At 52.5% G+C, this 18,116-nt stretch overlaps 1 protein-coding gene and 1 long non-coding RNA gene across 14 annotated transcripts in view; one reads left to right on the top strand and one right to left on the bottom strand.

The window, feature by feature from the left end:
- Window positions 1–6,417: 6,417 nt before the first annotated feature.
- CSGALNACT1 (chondroitin sulfate N-acetylgalactosaminyltransferase 1) overlaps window positions 6,418–18,116 on the bottom strand; it is a 323,001-nt gene continuing 311,302 nt past the window's right edge. For all 13 annotated transcript variants that reach the window (XM_081524356.1, XM_081524353.1, XM_081524358.1 and 10 more), the window contains 3 exons: window positions 17,655–17,749; window positions 10,244–10,325; window positions 6,418–8,081 (listed from right to left, as the gene is read on the bottom strand). In XM_081524356.1, the coding sequence (XP_081380482.1) occupies window positions 7,792–8,081; window positions 10,244–10,325; window positions 17,655–17,749 (467 nt within the window). In that variant the 3' untranslated portion in view covers window positions 6,418–7,791. The remainder of the gene's footprint in view (window positions 8,082–10,243; window positions 10,326–17,654; window positions 17,750–18,116) is intronic.
- On the top strand, window positions 7,985–17,796 carry LOC145519109 (uncharacterized). Its single transcript, XR_014063538.1, has 2 exons — window positions 7,985–8,564; window positions 15,348–17,796. It is a non-coding gene; the product is annotated as an uncharacterized LOC145519109 (long non-coding RNA).

An 18,116-nucleotide genomic window follows, 5' to 3' on the forward strand; every position in this document is an offset into this window, starting at 1 on the left:
TATATAGTATTATGTCATCTGAAAATCACAGTTTTGCTTTTTCCTTTCCAATTTGGGTTCCTTTTCTTTCTTTTCTTTGCCTTATTGCTTTAAGACTTTCAATACTATGCTGCATAAAAGTGGCAAAAGTAGGCATCATTGTCTTTTTCCTGATCTCAGAGGAAATGCTTTCAGCTTTTTATCATTGAGTATGAGATTAGCTGTGGGCTTATCATATATGGTCTTTATTATTTTGAGGTATAGTCCCTCTATATCCACTTTGCCAATAGTTTTTATCATAAATGGGATGTTGAATTTTGTCAGATTATTTTTTACAGCTATTGAGTTGACTATATGATTTTTATCCTTCTTTTTGTTAATATGGTTTATCACTTTGAATGATTCGCAGATATTGAAGCATCCTTGCATCCCTGGAATAAGTTCCATTTGGTCACAGTGTATGATCTTTTTAATGTATTGTTGAATTTGATTTACTAATATTTTGTTGAGGAGTTTTGCATCTATGTTCATCAGGCCTATTGGCCTGTCTGTGTGTGTGTGTGTGTGTGTGTGTGTGTTCAGATGCTTCAGTCATGTCCACCTCTTTGTGACCCTATGGACTATAGCCCACCAGACTCCTCTGTCCATGGGATTCTCCAGGCAAGAATATTGGAGTGTGTTGCTATGCCCTCCAGGGGGTCTTCCCAACCCAGGGATTGAACACGTCTCCTGCTTTGCAGGCAGATTCTTTATCACTGGGCAAACCATATTGACCTGTAACTTTTTTTGTGTGGCACTTTTGTCTCGTATTGGTATCAGGGTAATTCTGACCTTGTAAAATGTGTTCAGAAGAGCTCCCCCATCTTCTGTTTTTTCATCAAAAAGGACTGGTATTAATTCTTCTTTGGATATTTGGTAGAATTCACCAGTGAATCCATTCGGTCCTGGGTTTTCGTTTGTTGGGAGGTTTTTGATTACTGACTCAATCTCTTTGTTAATCATCCTGTTCAAATGTTCTGTTTCATCATGAATCAGTTTTGGTAGGTTACATGTTTCTAGGAATTTATTCATTTCTTCTAGATTGCCCAGTTTGTTGGCACATAATCATTCACAGTAATCTCTTGTGATCCTCTGTATTTTTAACCTATCAGTAGTAATTCCTCCTCTTTCATTTCTGATTTTATCTGAGTCCTCTCTTCTTCCTGAAGAGGCTAGCTACTGGTTTGTCTATTTTGTTGATTTTTCCATAAACCAGCTCTTAATGTGATTGACCTTTTCTATTGTCTTTTTTTTTTCTTTTGGTCTCTATTTATTTCCATTCTGATCTTTGTTATTTCCTTCCTTCTACTAACCTTAAGCTTCATCCTTCTTTTTCTAGTTCCTTGAGGTATAAAGTGTGGTTGCTATTTTGAGGCTTTTCTTGTTTCTTGAGGTGGGCATTTATCGCTATGAACTTCTTTCTTTGAACCGCCTTGACTGCATCCATAAATTCTAGTATATTACACCTCTGCTCTCGTCTCAAAGTATTTTTTAAATCTCTCTTCTGATTTCTTCTTTGGCCCAGCGGTTATTCAGTAGTATGCTGCTTAATCTCCACATATTTGTGATTTTCCAGTTCTCTTCACATAACTGATTTCTAGTTTTATACTTTTGTCATCAGAAAAGATCCTTGATATGATTTCAACCCTCATAGATTTATCAAGACAGGTTTTGTGGGGTTTGTCTTCAATTTCCATTTATTTTTCTTATTCTTTTCAAATGAGGTTAGCCATCCCAGCCGGAGAGGTGATGTCAGCTGTTGTAGATCTATAAACCCTGGAGCTGGAGGTGGTTTAGGCAGGGGATCAGTCGTGAGGTTAGAGGCTGTGGGATTCATGACGGAGGCAGGGAGTTGCTGGCAGCGCTGTACTCAGCTGGTTTCAAGCCAACGTGTCTGACCCTCAGGTAGGTGAAGAGTAAGTCCAGTTCACCCAGCATCCCCACCCCCACTCAGGTTCTGCCTGCATGCAGCGCCTGGCAGGCCATCTGCACAGCCAGCCTCCGGGCTAAAAAGGCACCTGGTGAGTCTTGGGCAGAGGTCATGAAGGTGGCCCGGCCCTCTCTGAACCTCTGGGTGACGACAGAGACAGAGGCTGAGAGACAGCCCGAGGCATCATAGCATCACTTGTCTCCCCATCCCCTCCCCTTGGAAGAGCAGACAAGGCAGACACAGCCAGGGCACGAGGCTGGCTACTCCAGAGGGTGTGTTCAGAGGATCAGTAATGCAGAGATGTTTGAAGGCACCTCAGCTGAAAGAACATTTTCTGTGTTGGAAAAACCACCCCCCAACCAACTGGCACAGGCCTGAGTTTTTGGCAGCAACAGCAAAGCACTAAGTCCTGCCAGGAGAAACAGCTTTGAATTCAAGTATAAAGCTAATCAGAATACGGACCACACATATGACACATCCTGCCAACTATTTGATGAGTGTTGGGAGTAAAACACATCCACTCTTTAAAGAACCGCCCAAGGGCTTCCCAGGTGGCGCTAGTGGAAAAGAACCCGCCTGCCAATGCAGGAGACAGACCTGGGTTCAATCCCTGCATCAGGCAGATCCCCTGGAGGAGGAGATGGCAACCCACCCTGGTATTCTTGCCTGGAGAATCCCAGGGACAGAGGAGCCTGGCAGGCTACAGTCCACGGGGTCGCAAAGAGTCAGACATGACAGAAGTGACTTAGCACACAAGGACACTCTCTGATCAGCTATCCTCAGAAACAATGTCAAATCTTTTCCAAAAAGCAAGAATTCCCACCTTCCTCTCCTCCAACTCAAGGCCAGCTTTAACACCTTGGGGGCCTCCTGGACAACCAGCTTCCGAGGCCTCCAACCCGTCCAGTGATGGCCCAGAGCTGGAGGGGGCAGTGGCCACCTGCTCAGGGTCCCTGGGCCTCCACTGACCAGTTTTCATCCACTGCTGGGGGAACCCTCGGGTGGGGCTGGAGGCCAGAGAAACAGTGGGAGCCTGAGGCACAGGGAGCCAAAGCTCCTGCCCCCGTCCTGAGACCACCAAGCCCCTCTGGAGCTGGTCCTGGGAGGACACATGAGGCCACTCTCTGGCAGGGCCTCTGGGTCAGCTCCCGGCCAATTCTGAGCCTTGGTTTTCTATACCTGAAAAACGGAAGTAATGAAATGAGCTGCTTTAGTTGGCATTTAGACAAGTGTGCAGCTATGCTTTTTACTTCAAAAACCTCTATGCCTCTGAGCTGCCGAGGGAGTCACCAACTCCAAATTACTGAGCACAGAATTTTAGGAAGAAACCATTCATTGTATTTTACACTCCTAGTAACCCATCTTCAGATAGACTGAAATGGTTTTCAGAATGACAGAAATAAAAGACAGCACTGCACGCATGATGGGCTGATGACGTTTCCTGTGAGACCCACTGTCTGCTTATACCCAAGAGGGCGGGGTGCGCTGGGAAGAACAGCAGACATGGTTGTGAATGTGGAGCTGGTATCGGACATGAATGCCTGCTGCGTGCATGTGTGCCAAAGTGGCTCAGTCGTGTCTGACTCTTTTCAACCTCAAGGACTGTAGCCCATCAGGCTCCTCCATCCATGGGATTCTCCAGGCAAGAGTACTGGAGTGGAGTGCCATCTCCTGACGTGTCCTAATTCCACAGGCAGTCCTATGATACAAATGTGATGTCATCCATGACCCGGAACGAGGAAAGTGGGGTGGAGACTGTCAGCTTTTAAGATCATACAGGCTGGAAGTGAAAGGCCTGACTTTGAATCCAGGTGAGTGGCTGGGAAAGCCTGGATACTAATTTCCATGCTGAACTGAAACAGCAAGTATGACGCATCTACCTAAGTAAGCAGCTTGCACAAAAGCAGCTCCCATGGACAGCAGCGGAGGACCGTCCCTGGCTGCCAACGTGTCTTTAGCTTACGAGGAGAAGAGGGAGGAGGTGTGGGTGATGGTTCTCACGAGGATGGTCCACACATGGCTGATCACGGGACCCCAGATTCTACTGGGGTCCTGCTCCAGCAAGGGGACTGAGGCCAGTTCCTGAGAAATTTACATACAGTCAGGACAGGGGAGGGGGGGAAGGAGGCAGTGTTGGGAGGGACCCCAGACGAGCCCAAGCCTCAGCGCTTCCCTGGCAGCATCCTTCCTCCTTAGAAGACACCGGTCATCGCTGCCAGCCTTTGCTGTCTAAGGCTGAGTGCTGAGTCCCTGACCATCGTGCTCCAGTGGGGCATCAGCAACCCTGCTTTTATAAATAAGTGTCTTGGGCAGGAGCGGGGGAAGGTCCTGCTATAGACTGAATGTGCCCACGAGATTCCCAGGTTGAAGCCCGGATGAGATGGTATTTGGAGGTGTGGCCTTTGGGAGGTGCTAGGTCATGAGGGTGGAGCCTCCTAACGGGATTAGTGTCTTTTTAAGAACAGGAAGGGAAGCCAGCCCTCTGTCTGCCCCCGAACACATGAGGACACATGAGAAGTTCTCAGCAGACACCCGATCTGCCGGAGCTTTGACCGTGGACCTTTCAGCCTCCAGAACCTTGGGAAATCAGCGTTCGGTGACAAAGGCACCCTGTCTGTGGTGTGTGTTACAGCCCCAGCTAGGACAGACCCTTCCTGGATGTGCTTAACGAGGCTTCTTGCCTCTTGATAAAACCCTTTACCTAAGCTTTAAAAAGAAAATGGAAGTCGCTCAGTCGTGTCTCTTTGCGACCCCATGGACTATAGAGTCCATGGAATTCTCCAGGCCAGAATACTGGAGTGGGTAGCCTTTCCCTTCTCCAGGGGATCTTCCCAACCCAGGGATCAAACCCAGGTCTCCCGCATTGCAGGTGGATTTTTTACCAGCTGAGCCATAAGGGAAGCTTTAAAAAGAGGGATATATATATATATATATATATATAGTTTGACCAGCGAAGGCAATGGCACCTCACTCCAGTACTCTTGCCTGGAAAATCCCATGGACAGAGGAGCCTGGTAGGCTGCAGTCCATGGGGTCGCGAAGAGTCGGACACGACTGAAGCGACTTAGCAGCAGCAGCAGCAGCAGCATATAGTTTGACATTATGCTGCTGTCTCTTCTCCTATTGCTTGCCTGGTGGCTTAGATGGTAAAGAATCTGCCAGCAATGCGGGAGACCCATGGAGAATCCCATGGACAGAGGACCCTGGCAGGCAACAGTCCATGGGGTTGCAACGAGTTGGACACAACTGAGCAACTAACATGCTTCATCCACTCTCAGCGTCTTTTAAAATCCAATTCTCAACCTCTGCCTCAGGCACCTGTGTTGTGCCATTCAAATCTGCACAAATGGCTGATCACCCATGGACTTTGGCCTGGAGGCCCCACTAGGGGATACTCAGACCTCAGGTTACAGGCAGATACACACCCCGCTGCCAGCCTGAACAGCAGCCTCTGGACCTGAAGAAGACAGGCTGGAGGGGGCAGGGTCAGCCCCATCAAGCCCGAGACCCACTGGGGAGACAGACCCGGGCCTGAGTCTCCTCCAGGAGCCCCATGTCTGTGGAAATAAGAGGGCCCTTGGAAACCACTCCTCAACTTCTAATCAAACAGGATGAGCAGGGCTTCCTGGTGGGGGGCAACTAAGCCCAAGTGCCACAACGACTGAGCCTGTGCCCCAGAGCCTGGGAGCGGCAGCTACAGAGGCCCAAGCACCCACGAGCCCGTGCTCTGCAACGAGACGCCAGCATAGGAGAAGCCTGTGCACCACAACTAGAGTGGCCCCCACTGACCGCAACTAGAGAAAAGCCCCCACTGACCACAGCTAGAGAAAGCCCCCACTGACCACAACTAGAGAAAGCCTGGGCATCGACCAAGACCCAGCACAGCCAAAACTAAACAAAGAAAAAAAAATTTTATAAAGGACGAGCAGATTTTATTAACTACCAGGTTTCCCACCAAGGTTCGCTCCTCCTGCTAGATCAGTGCCCTCCTCACCTGGAGGTGACAGAGAACGGTTAGGTGTCCCCAGGGTGAGAGGTGCTCCAGGCATCGCGGGAGGAGGGGTCAGAGATGCTGGGTACACAGGACATCCCCCATCGGGGAATGACCTCCCCCGAAATGCCACAGAGCCAAGGGGAGCTGGTTGACACTCAGGAAACCCATCTCCAGAAACAAAAGACCTGGTGTTCTTACTTCAAGAAGAAATCGGACCCACAAATCACATTTTATTAGCTGTCCAATGCCACCTTCCATTCACTTCCTGGGTTCTAATTGGATTTTATGAACTACCAGTACAAATCAGTACAATGCATTTTGTTTTTTTACCCACCAACAGCTTGACTGTTCTTGGAGCTTTTAAACAATGAGCTGATTGTGGGCAAACAGAAGGCAAGGAACCTGAGAGATAATTAGCTCCTGTATCTGGTGCTGGTTAATAAGTAAATAATTTTCACAAAAACATAGAAACCACTAAATGTTAACTGCATTTATTTTTTTTAAATAGTTGTAAAATGTAATAAAATGAGATTTTCAGAAGCATCTTGGTGACTGAGTAGAACAGCGTAATTGAAAAAGCAATTAAGTCACTGCCCCTCGGCTGAGTTGGAGGAACCCACCTCACAATCGTCCATCCCACTGGATGCTGCAGGTGGAGTGACCTTTTACAAAAGACGTTTTCTTGTGTTTCTTCTCATGGAAGCCAGAAGCCAGGAAGAGCACCCTGCTTAGAAAAGAGAGTGTTTGGTTCATACAGTAATGCTTTGGTTTATTTCAACAGGTAAGAAAGTGGTCCCCAGGTCCCCTGAGGAGAAAACGTGTTTTCTGACTTTTATCACCAGTCTGAATGAGTTTCCTTCTCTGTTAAGGTAAAAAGTACATTTTTCCATTCCCTCCAGTGTTCAGTTGCTCCACTTTGGAAATACTCTTCAGACAAGTATCCGTGTGGCCCAATGGGTCAGCAGCCGCAAGCCACGCCTTCCCCTTGATGACCGTCTGCCGGCCAGTCCCCGCAGGGTCAGTCCACGGGTCAGTCCCCTGCCACGTCCTTGGATGTGGGTCACAATCTGATGGTCTGAACTGAACCAATGCAGCGAAAAGTATCTTCTTAGAAAATATCAAAATGTAGCTAACTTGTGCTCTCTTCATAAGGCTTGCAAATGGGTAATTAAATAAGCGGAATATAACTCATAAGCCAAAAAAAAGTGCATTTTTAAATAAAATTAACAGAGATGGTTAAAACTACAACCAAAAAGATGAGCAGATTACTTTTGGTTAATCCTGGGGGAGATGATACAATAGCTACGAGTTTCTTTGTTTTCTCATTTTTAGTCCATTTGGTTTTGGTTACTATATTCACAAAGATCACGATGAGTGTATCTCTGAATTTCACACGGTCTCCTTGCCGGCATCCTGATATCTCAGCTCCCAGACCCCAGAGACGGGCTGATCACCCCTCAGACGGGGAGGCATGTGCTGGCCTTCCATCCTAATGAACTTTTTACACAGCTGCTCTTCGTTCATGAATATTTCAATGAGCACAGAACAACAGCTCTCACTTTGCTGTAAACATGATCACAACCTCCGCGCCATCAGGCTCACAATGAGGCCGTCTCTGTCGGTCGCCGCAGCTTGGTGCATTTGGGCTGCTTCTGCAGGCCAAGTGGGGGGCGGTTGATGCCTGTTGCATAAGCTAAACAGGAAGAAAGAAACCCTCCTCGTCCATTTTACTAACCGGTCGAATGCTTTCCTTGCCCTTTTAGGGCAATCTTTTTCCTTGCTACAACTGCAAAAGGAAAAAGAAAATAAAGCATCTGCGCACCCCCGGTTCCCTGGGGAGCGGGGAGGCTCATGACTTCTTGCTGCCAGTCTTGTGTCTCTGTTTGCGGAGATGGGCCTCGATCTCGTGCCTGAACACCAGCATGCCCAGCTGCCCATGGGAGGCCTCGTTCATGGCCTTGGACTGCATGCACATCCGGTACTGCTCGGGCGCCAGCGCGTCCCCGCAGCGCTTCTCGTGCCACAGGTGGAAGAGGCCCCGCGCGGGCGCGCGCACCACCACCAGGTCGCTGTGCAGGTACTTGCGGTAGAGGTGCACGTCCTCGCCGCCCCAGCCTCTGATGTCCAGGTCGAAGCCGCCTGCGGGGGAGAAGACACGGCTGAACGCGCGCCGGGGGGGGGGGGGGGGGGGCCCGGCCCCGCCCAGCACCAGCGCGCTCAGCAGCAGCTTGGGGAGGTCTCCCCCCGACCCCCCGAGTCCTCGGGGGGTCCGGGTGGTGCACGTCTGCGGGGTCAGAGAACTCAGGATCCCCCCTGGCCCAGCACGAGCTCCTGGAGCCGGGAGACCGCACCCTCCCCCTCGCCCCGCGCCTAGCCGCCGGCTCCCAGAAGCCTGGGTAGCAGCAGCTGGGCTGTCGTCATAGCAACGCGGCGCTCAGCTATGCCCGCAGCGCCCTCCACGTCCTAAGCCAAACCTGTGAACGGAAATTCGTGGGACTCTGTTCGAACGTGGCCCCCTCCCGACCCTGCAGAGAAGAGACCAGGGAGGGCCTGGCAGTGTGAAAAATTCACGTCCCACAAAAGCGCCCTCGCTCCTGCGGACTGAAGGAGGCCCCAAAGCCGGTGAGTGGCCCCCACAAGCCGGTGAGAGGAGTCCCTTTAAAAGGACTGGCCTCACAGTTCTGAAGTTTTACTTCAGACATTTTACTTCACATCACAGTGGCTCCTTCACACCTTCGTGAATGGTGACGCGTCCCCCTCCCCACATCTTTTCTTAACTTAAAGCCACCACGTCCGGACAGAACCAGGAAGCACTGGCCTCTTGCTTGTCAGTGCTCCTTGCTCCCCTAGAGTTCTTGGCCTCTTAGAAGAAACAGTGAATCGATGCTCAGTGGCTTTGTCATTTAGCTGGATTCCCTGCAGCCTCCAGGCCACGCTGCTCTGATGGAGCCAGAAGCAGGGGCCCATAACACACCCCTGCCTGTGAGCAGGGCCGCTGGGCAGTTGAGGAAACACGCAGGATTCTGGGTCCAGACCCAAGCTCAAGTCTTGGTTGTCACACCGACAGCCACTGTGCCTCTCTTAAGGCCAAATTCGATAAACGTACATCATCGCAGAATCACTTTTCCTTGCACACAGAGCAAGGAAACAAGAGTTTCTCAAAATGGAAATGTCCTTCAGAAGAGTTTTAAAATAGGTTATTTTTGGAAATTAGATTTACACATAATAATTTAGGCCATTTATAGAGAAATCAAAGAACACCCGTGGTGACCTGCTGGGAATCTGAGCACATTCACCAGAGACCCTTGTCCTGTGTGGTTCTGTACTTCTTACAGGACTTAACTTCAAGGCATTTGATGTTGTTTTTTTTTTTTTTCTATTTTCTGGCTGTGCCACATGCCATGAAGGATCTTAGTTCCCTGACCAGGGATCGAACCTGTGCCCCCTGCAGTGGAAGCTCAATATCTTAAACACTGGGCCTCCAGGAAGTCCCTTGGGCTTTTATTTAATCTTTCTAACTTGGTGATTTTTTTGAGGGTCTTATATTCCCTGCTGTCTACCAAACTTCCAAAAAAAGAAACTGGAACTCCTCAGATCAACTCACTGACCCTAAAAGGAAAAGCTCAAGGCCTTGGGCAGGAGGAGAGGCGGCGAGGGGAGAGCAAGACTGGGGACCCCCAGGAGACGCATAGGTGGGGGTCTCCAAGCGAGGATGGGACTCCGGGGGACCACCCAAGCCCCTGGGCCCAAGATCACGGCTCTGGCCTGTTCATTTGCCCCCTGGTCATGTACAATCCATGCTGTTCCCTCTAGAGGCTCAAGAGTGGGTGCTGCCCTGGGGAGTGATGTGCTGTCTCCCCGGGGACAGGACACCCTCGGGGCTCTCTGGCTGTGAGGTCCCTCTGCCTCTCAGAGACTCGGCCCCCCATCTACAACCGGGGGGCCTTTCCTCTCTGGGTTCTAGATGTGTGTGCATGCATGCACATGCGTGTAGGCATCGGTGTACATATGTGTGCCTGTGTGCACGTGTGCCTGTTGACAGTGACTGCACACTGGAGACCCGAAGTGATGTCTTGGGTTTTCACAGGTTCAGCACAGAGAAACTGGGACCCTTCCAGCCCTTCTGTCTGGGGGATCCCCTCGCCATGGAGGATGCTCTGTGTGGAGAGCGCAGGGCCAGGCCTGGCTGCAGGGGGCCCTGAGCGACTTGGTTTGGAGCGACGTTTATGCAGTGACCTCCCGGGGAGCGGCCTTCTTAGGGGCCCGCATGGTCTCCATTGGGGAACGGGCTCTGGGCTCACCTATGTTGATGAAGTCGGACCGGTACTGGCACGTCATCCCGAACCCGAAATCTCTCCAGAATCCAGTCTCCTTCTTTATGACCTGCAGGGAGAGCGCCATCACTGGACAGAGGAGGACCGAGTGGACATGGAGGGGGCGTCGCTGACACAGCCACCCCCTGGTGGGGACGCGGACGACCGGGCACGGCAAACCCACCCGTCCCCGACAGGCCCGCTGACTTCTGGCACCTCTGGCTGGGGCGTTTCTAGGTGTAGGTTTGCACACACACACACACACGCACACACCCAGAGACCAGTAGGGACGGCTGGTGTGGGGCAGCACCATGGAAAAGCCATTTGTGTGTCCGGCCCAGCATCGGGCTGGGGATGTTTGAAAGAAGGAGAGAGAACGACCTGGAACTCAGCCATCCTGGCCCAGGGTGTGAACAGGACTCCCTTGGGGAATGAAAAGAAAACCCGAGGCTGCACTGCTGGCCCAGGGCGAGGACGCTGTGAGGCCAGGTCCTGGGGACACACTCTGTCCATTCATCCACAGACTGCTTTAGCACCTTCTGCTCCTCTGGTCTGAGCAGTTGCAGGGGCGGGTCCCCTCCGGGTGAGGACGCATCTGTGAAAAGCCAGGCCAGGCCCTGCGCATGTCTCACTTCAAAAGTCCATTTCCAACACACTTGCTGAAGCAGCAAGACTTCAAAGGTGTTTTTTTGTTATTTATATGTTTGTGGCTGCGGTAAACCTGGAAACAGATTTGTGACTGTACTGGTTATTTTTCCGGATTCGTTCTGGAACCTCACGTAGGTGCTGGGAGGAAAGGAGGCCCCCCAGCAGGGCCCCTTCCCACCTTCAGTCTCCACCTGGGACGCTGGGCCTGGGTCCCTGCTAACTGGAAACGGCACGTCCTGACCCACGAGCCCACCGGCCGGCACATCTGCCTCCCGCAGGCCCCCCGGCCCCTCTGTTTCTTCTTCGTTAATGAGGAGGTTGAGCCAAGTCACCCCGAGGGCTTGTCCAGCCCAGCACCCAAACACCCGCCCCCTACCGCGCCCACCTTCCTGACGGCTCACTCTATTCATGGGTGCGTGCATTGTTGCTTCAGTCGTGTCCAACTCTTTGTGACCCCATGGACTGTAGCCCACCGGGCTCCTCTGTCCATGGGATTCTCCAGAAGCATACTGGAGTGGGTTGCGATGCCCTCCTCCAGGGGATCTTCCAAGCCCAGGATCAAACACGCGTGTCCTGGGACTCTTGCATTGCAGGCAGATTCTGTACTGTTGAGCCACCAGGGAAGCTCTACTCTATCCACTCCACAGGCTAAACTACCCTCAACAAATGGCCTGCAGAAGCGGTGATGGACCTAACATTCCCTTTACTCTGCAACCAATGAGACCACCTTATTCCACTGCAATCTACACACACAGAGGCCATCGGCCCTCCGCCTGGCATGAACCAGACCAAGGAGAAGAAGGGCCAGGAGGGGGCCTGTGTCCTCCCAGCTCGACTCCAGAACAAAGGCTTGCTGCAGGATAAGCCCCCAGCAACAATTTTATCAGTATCAGCTGGAGAGATTTCACAGGGCAGGAAAGCCTAGGAAAATCTCCACTGAGTCCCTTTTTAGAAATGGCTTCTGCTCCATCCCAGCAGTGGCAGGAACACTGTTTCTCCCGCAGCTGATGGCTCCTGTCCTTTCTGGCGGTCGGGACAAGGCCTGGGTAAAAATGCAGTCAGAGAGCCGTGCCAGCACCCCAACTTCAAACATGTGGCGGAGGTCTCCCTGGAATTTGAGAGAAAACCTCAAGCGGGAAAAACAAGGGCCAGTGCTGAGGAAGAAAGAGGGGTTAGGGAGGTAGCCAGCCAGGACCCGCTGAGTGGATGCAGAGCCTGGCAAGGTGTGACCCTCGCCTGGGGACAGTGGGACAGAGGAAGGTGACCTGTGAGTGAGGAATGAGCTACACAAACACTTCTCAACGAGGGCTCTGAAGCAAGCAGGCCACGAAAAGCCAGTATCGGAAGAGCATGTGGACATCCAGCCCTTCGTGGGAATGGACCTGGTGGTGCCCTCAGCAGGTGCCATGGGGGGCAAGATGGGCACGCTGGCCGAGTCCACGCGCTTCAAGTGGAGCCCGAGGGGCCTTGAGCGTGCGTCAGACCACAGCCCGGCCCCATCCAAGCCCTGCAGTGGGTTAGCTCCCTCCCCCCAAGGCAATCAGAATAAAACCTGCGGGGAACCTCCAGGGCCTCCAGAGGCCCCGGGTGACCTGCTCCTGCCTGCCCTGCCCGTCTCGGGTCTCCTGGCGAATATGCCAGGCTCACAGGCCTCCAAAGGCTGGGCACCCGCCGGACACCACCCAGCCAGGGTCGCCCACCATGGGGCTCTGCTGAGAGTGGTCACCCTGACCCCCTGCCAGCGTCAGCTCCCCGCTCTCATCCCATCAGCCAATTTACATTTTCCCTGAAACACCGTGGCTCCTAGAAGCTCTCCTGCTGATGGGCTGTTCCTGTCTGCCGTCTGCACCCACCCACCACCACTGGCAAACACAGGCTCCGGGCCTGCTTCATGACTAGACCTGCAGCCCCCCGACCACTGTCCACACGCGCGGGCCCTCAGTCACTCCTCCGCCAGTGAAGGAGAGCTCCTGGCCGCCAGAGACAGACACAGCTCGGGTAGGGAATGCTTAGCCACGAGGAGCTCAGCCCAAGGCCAAGGCGTCCACTGAGGAGACCCCCAGAGCCATGGGCTCTGGACCCACAGATAGAGAGACTCTCGCCTTCCTAGGCTCCAAGCAGATGACTCGACTTCTTAGAACCTCTGCCCCCGGCTCCCGGACAGGGCACAGCGACACACACGGGTGACGTCCACCATGTCAGAGGAGGAGGAGACAGCAGACGACGGTGAGGCTGTAAGGGCAGCATCGCCCGGCCGGGATCACACCCGTTTCCAGCGCCCTGCTCATCACAAGGCCGCCTGCCCCTCCGCCAGCCCCATCTCCACGCCCCGAGCCCAGCAGGCACTGCCCATGCTGGCCACACCACGTGGGACGGCGGTCACGCGACGGGAGTGACGACTTCTGATCAGGACCAAGCGCCAAGCACAAATCGGCCTCTCCCCACACATGCAGGAAGGTGGCTCCCCGCAGTCCCGCGGGAAGCACTCTGGGTCAGAAAGTAAATCACAAATACTCAGGCAGAGTATTTCCTCTAAGTCAGAGACAGGCTTCCCAGAACCAAGGCTGCATCTGGCTGGCCTCATGTCACCGGAAACCCCACGGGCCCGGGGTCTGCAGGCCTGCCTCTTGCCTGGTGCGATGCTCCGCTGACGTCCCGGGATCCTCCGTAAACACCTTCCGGGACGGGCCTGCCCCGGGCCAGGCATTGTGCAGTGGGCGGTGGACACCCTGGGCTGCGGGTCCTGGGGCCAGGCTGCCCCGCACCCCGCCGTAGGCCCCCGGGGGTCCGGGCCCCGAGGCTGCACTGCATGTGCACGGGCCTCGGGCTGGGAGACAGAATGACTCGCCCACCATCACTCATCCAATCGGGCCCCAGCCCTGATCAGCACCAGCGTGGCTGTGACGGAGACCATTTCTCGAGAAGGAAGGTGTTTGGCAAGCCACGGCTTTCCAAGAATGGGTTTAAGAATGGACTCAACTGCCACCTCCTCCAAGACTTGCACTAACTCACACTTTCCCACCAGTCTCCTTTTATATGCATTAAAAAATGAAGTCTCTTCTGAAGGACTTTGTGCTGGATCGGGACTCAGCCCTGGGAGTCAGACCCTCTGCCCCCTGGAAGCACATGGAACCGAGAACATGCTCCCACCTCCGCGGCTGCAGTCGGGTCCCACTGAGTCCCCGACCTGCCCTCCCGCGTGGAGGCTTCTGAACAAGTGGCACCTGCCCCTGAGCTGCAAGGTTCTCCCTGTGATGTGAGCATGACAGTCCTCTTCACAGGACAACGCAGGCAGAGAATGCCAGCTGCCCCAAGGCCACGGACCCAGCATGTGTTAATGTGACTCTCGGTTCTCAGGGAGAGTCTGCTAGCAGAACCAACGGAAACAGACCAGAAGGATGGACCAGGCCCGTTATCAGTTTTTAGTTTAAACTGAAATTCGGGCCAGTGGCAAAGTGCTCTTTGCATGAAAGGAGAGAGAAGGGTCTAACCAGAGAGAGCTGAGGACGGGCCTGCATACCAGGCACATGCTGACCACTCGTCAGACAGTGGGGGGCAGGACCACGTGGCAGAGGGAGCGGCCAGGCACCGTGGCCTCAGCGCTGGAGAGGAGATGGCCCTGGTGGGGGCGGGGCGGTACAGCTCAGGAAACCCCGGGCAGGGCTGCCCGCCTGGCAGAGCAGCAGGTCACACCCAGGTGCCAGGGTTTGCAGACAACTCCTCTGTAATCAGTCTGAGGGTCAGACTGTGGAGGGCAGTTCATCCCCAAAGGAATCAGGGGTCAGGGATGTGCTGGTGTGTCCGGGACCAGCAAGGAAATCTCTCCTCAGCTCTGTTCCAAGACATCAGAGAGCGCCTAAAGCAGGCCCTGTGGGAGGACTGACGTCTGGAAGACAGGCAGCTCCTTCTCCCTTCATAGACGGGGCTTTAAACACTTCATTTGGAGCATACCACATGGCATATGGGATTTTAGTTCCCTGACCAGGGATCGAACCCATGTACCCGGAATTGGAAGTGCAGAATCTTAACCACTGGACCATCAGCGAAGTCCTCAAAGATTTTTTTTTTTTTTTAAATAGAATTTATCTGTGTTTTGGAATAGTGTCTCTGGCCTAAGGTGACAGAAACTGGAGCATAAGGAGAGGATTCCTGACAGCTTCTTGCCTGGGGCCTCAGCAGGAACTGACAAGGCTCAAACCAGGAAAGGAGAAGTCTGAAATTAGCAATTATTTAAATGAGGGTTATTCCTTTCTTGGAAGGCTGTTTCTACACTAAAGCATCAGCAAGGTTCATCTCAGGTTTAAAACTTGATAGGTCAAACAATAGTATGAAATCCCATGATTTCACTTAATGCTTATTACTAACTATACTCAAATGTACAAAAAGAAGTAACCCAAACACAAAAGAAGTCCCCTTAAATTTGGTTTCTCTCCTTTGTCTGCAGGCAAATGGTATCAAATGTCATCAAATGTCAGAGGCAACAGCCAGAAGTGATAACTGGTACCCAGGTCACATCAGCAGGGCTGCTGGCAAAGCCTGCCTCTTGTCTGAACGTGGCCATCACCTGTCACAGCCGAATTCTGCATCTGAGCTTCGCCTTCCCCTTGATACTGACATGTTCCAGTGAGGGCTCTCAAGAATTTATTAATATGTATGTGTCGGATGTTTCAAGACTGAGCCAAAACGAACCGCTGGCAGGAAGTCTTTCCTAATTTGCCCACCTCCAATCATCACCTTTTATTTTACCCCCTCTCTGCACCCACACGTCCTCTCTCCACCGTATTAACTTCTGAGGTTTGATGTTTTCCTCTGACATTTCCCTTCTATTTCTGTTCTCACCTAGATCCTGAGCAAAACTGTTTCCACCACACTGCTGCTGCTGCTGCTGCTAAGTCACTTCAGTCATGTCTGACTCTGTGCAACCCCACAGACAGCAGCCCACCAGGCTCCCCCGTCCCTGGGATTCTAAGTGAATCCCGGTATTGACCTGAGCTCTAGCTGGCTATGTGACCCTGGTCGAGTCTAGGAGAAAGAAGTGAAGGTCTCAGGTGTACTTGGAGGTACGTGGTCACGGTTGCAGGATAGCTCAGAGGCCTCGGAGCTGTGGACACAGCAGTCTGAGTTCTGCTTCTGACTTGACCACTGATGCTGAGGATCCGAGAAACTGGTTTGACCTGATCCTCCAGCTTCCCCACAGGAACGGCAACAAAAGGATGGCACTTCTAAATTGGGAAATGAATTCCCTGCAAACAAGTAAGGCCTTGATTTGAAGCTGAACCATGAAGCCCATTCAGCGTCAAATGTAAAGCAGTACTCTGTTTAAAATCAGAGGAACTTTTATTCTGAATGGTTGAAAGAAAATAAACCGGGAATTTGATTCCCACTGGAGCCCTGTGACAATCTAAGAACTCCATGGAAAGGAAATGTGAAATTTCTCTGTCTCAACAAGGGTGGTTATCACCTCTGAGTAGGTAAAAAATGGTTCTTAGGGAGTGAAGAACTCTTACAGTGTTGCTGTGTGAAGCACCTGCATATGCACACAGCACAGAGTCGGACAAAGAAGCTGCGATATTAAAACTTCCCTGGGGGGGAAGAGAGGATGATGGTCAGGCTCCAACTGGGACAGGGTGCAGAATCACCCTTGTCCAGCCTGGAGCAGCCCAAGGTGGAACTTTCTGGAAAAGGTCATTATATATCAGCTGCCAGGGAAGAACAGGAAGGGGACCCAGGATGGGGGGAATGGGAGACAACAGGTTTTCCTACATCTGGAAGCTTCAACACAGAATCGGCCCTCCAAAAGAATTCTTTAGAACACGTGTTCAATAAAATCAGTTTCCTCTCCCGCTGCAGGAAAGCACTGGGGACTCCAGCACTCCTCAGGGTCACAGGGCGGCTTCCGTTCTCCACCCTGACAGGCGACAGAACGTGGCTTGACCTCCACAAGAGACGGGGCCCCAAGGCAGTGACGCCCCCCCCCCCCCCCCCCCCCCCGCCGCCGCAGCCTGAGCCGGCATCGGCTTTAGACAAGCCCGCTGCATCACCTGCAGACGATGGCAGCCAGGTGACAACAACACGGGGAGGCACGCCTTCTGGCGGCACAGGGACCCTCTGCTGCCTTCACCCATCTTCCTGAAACCTACACTGCTTCTCTGCTTAAAGGACCAACGAAGACATCTCAGCTTAAGGAGCGCCTGGGTGCTGTGCAGGCCCCTACCCATCACCTGTGCACCAGGATCTCAGCACAAAGTCCCTCCCGCACTCCTGTGAAAGCCACCTGGCCGGTGCCACTTCCGATGCTAATGGAATGGTAACCGGGAGCAGTGATCCGGCCCCGCGTCGCTAACTCACTGTGTGTCCAGGGGGTCAGCCACCTCTTCCTAACTTCTACCTGTCCATCGGAGCCTGCATCTCAGCTTTCTTACCGCATAGTGTTTTGCAATAATAAAGGGAAAATGTGCTTCGCCCATAATACAATGATACTGGTGTCCAAAACGCCAGAAGAAAGCTATGAAGGTGTGAAACTACCTTTCCGTAAGGTGTTGCTGCTATTTACTTACCACTTTTAAATACCGCAAGTACTTTTTAATGGATGAGGTGCTGGAGCAAAGGCCAGAACATCTGCCAAACTTACAAATTACTTAAGGAAGCAATCCCCAGATTTCCACTCACCTCCACTCGTGGCCAGGTGCCCCTGGGGACGACAGACATGAAACAGAGCACCCCCGACCCAGGCCCCAAGGGGAGCACTCACCAGCTGCTGCTCCAAGGCAGGGATTGCGTCGTGATGGCCATATATTATGCCCGGATTGTACTGACTGAAAAGGACGGGATAAAACACCTTCTTCCCTGCAAACCAGAAAACAAACATTTGCTTAAAGGGACAGATAAAGCTACTAGGTTTATTCATTTATGTTCAACCCTCGCACACACCCTTGGCGTCTGCATGCACTTCCCTGTTTCCCTTCACTAGACCCTGACAGATCTTAGAACTGTGGCAGGTAGACCAGATGGACAGACTTGGATTCCTGACTTCCCAGCATAGAGGTGATGGATGTTCCAAGCGCTGATGGTCAGTGGCTCCAGCATTGGACACCACCAGTGGGAATGAGTGTAAACGAGGGTCCCGATGCCCCCTGCTCTGCCAGATCTTAACCCTTTAACTACTGGCTCTCAGGGCAATCGGCCAGGGTGACCTCAGGCAGCAGGAACAGAC

This window comes from Giraffa tippelskirchi, chromosome 8 (assembly GCF_054371585.1).
Source record: "Giraffa tippelskirchi isolate mGirTip1 chromosome 8, T2T-mGirTip1v1.2.pri, whole genome shotgun sequence".
NCBI lineage: Eukaryota > Metazoa > Chordata > Mammalia > Artiodactyla > Giraffidae > Giraffa > Giraffa tippelskirchi.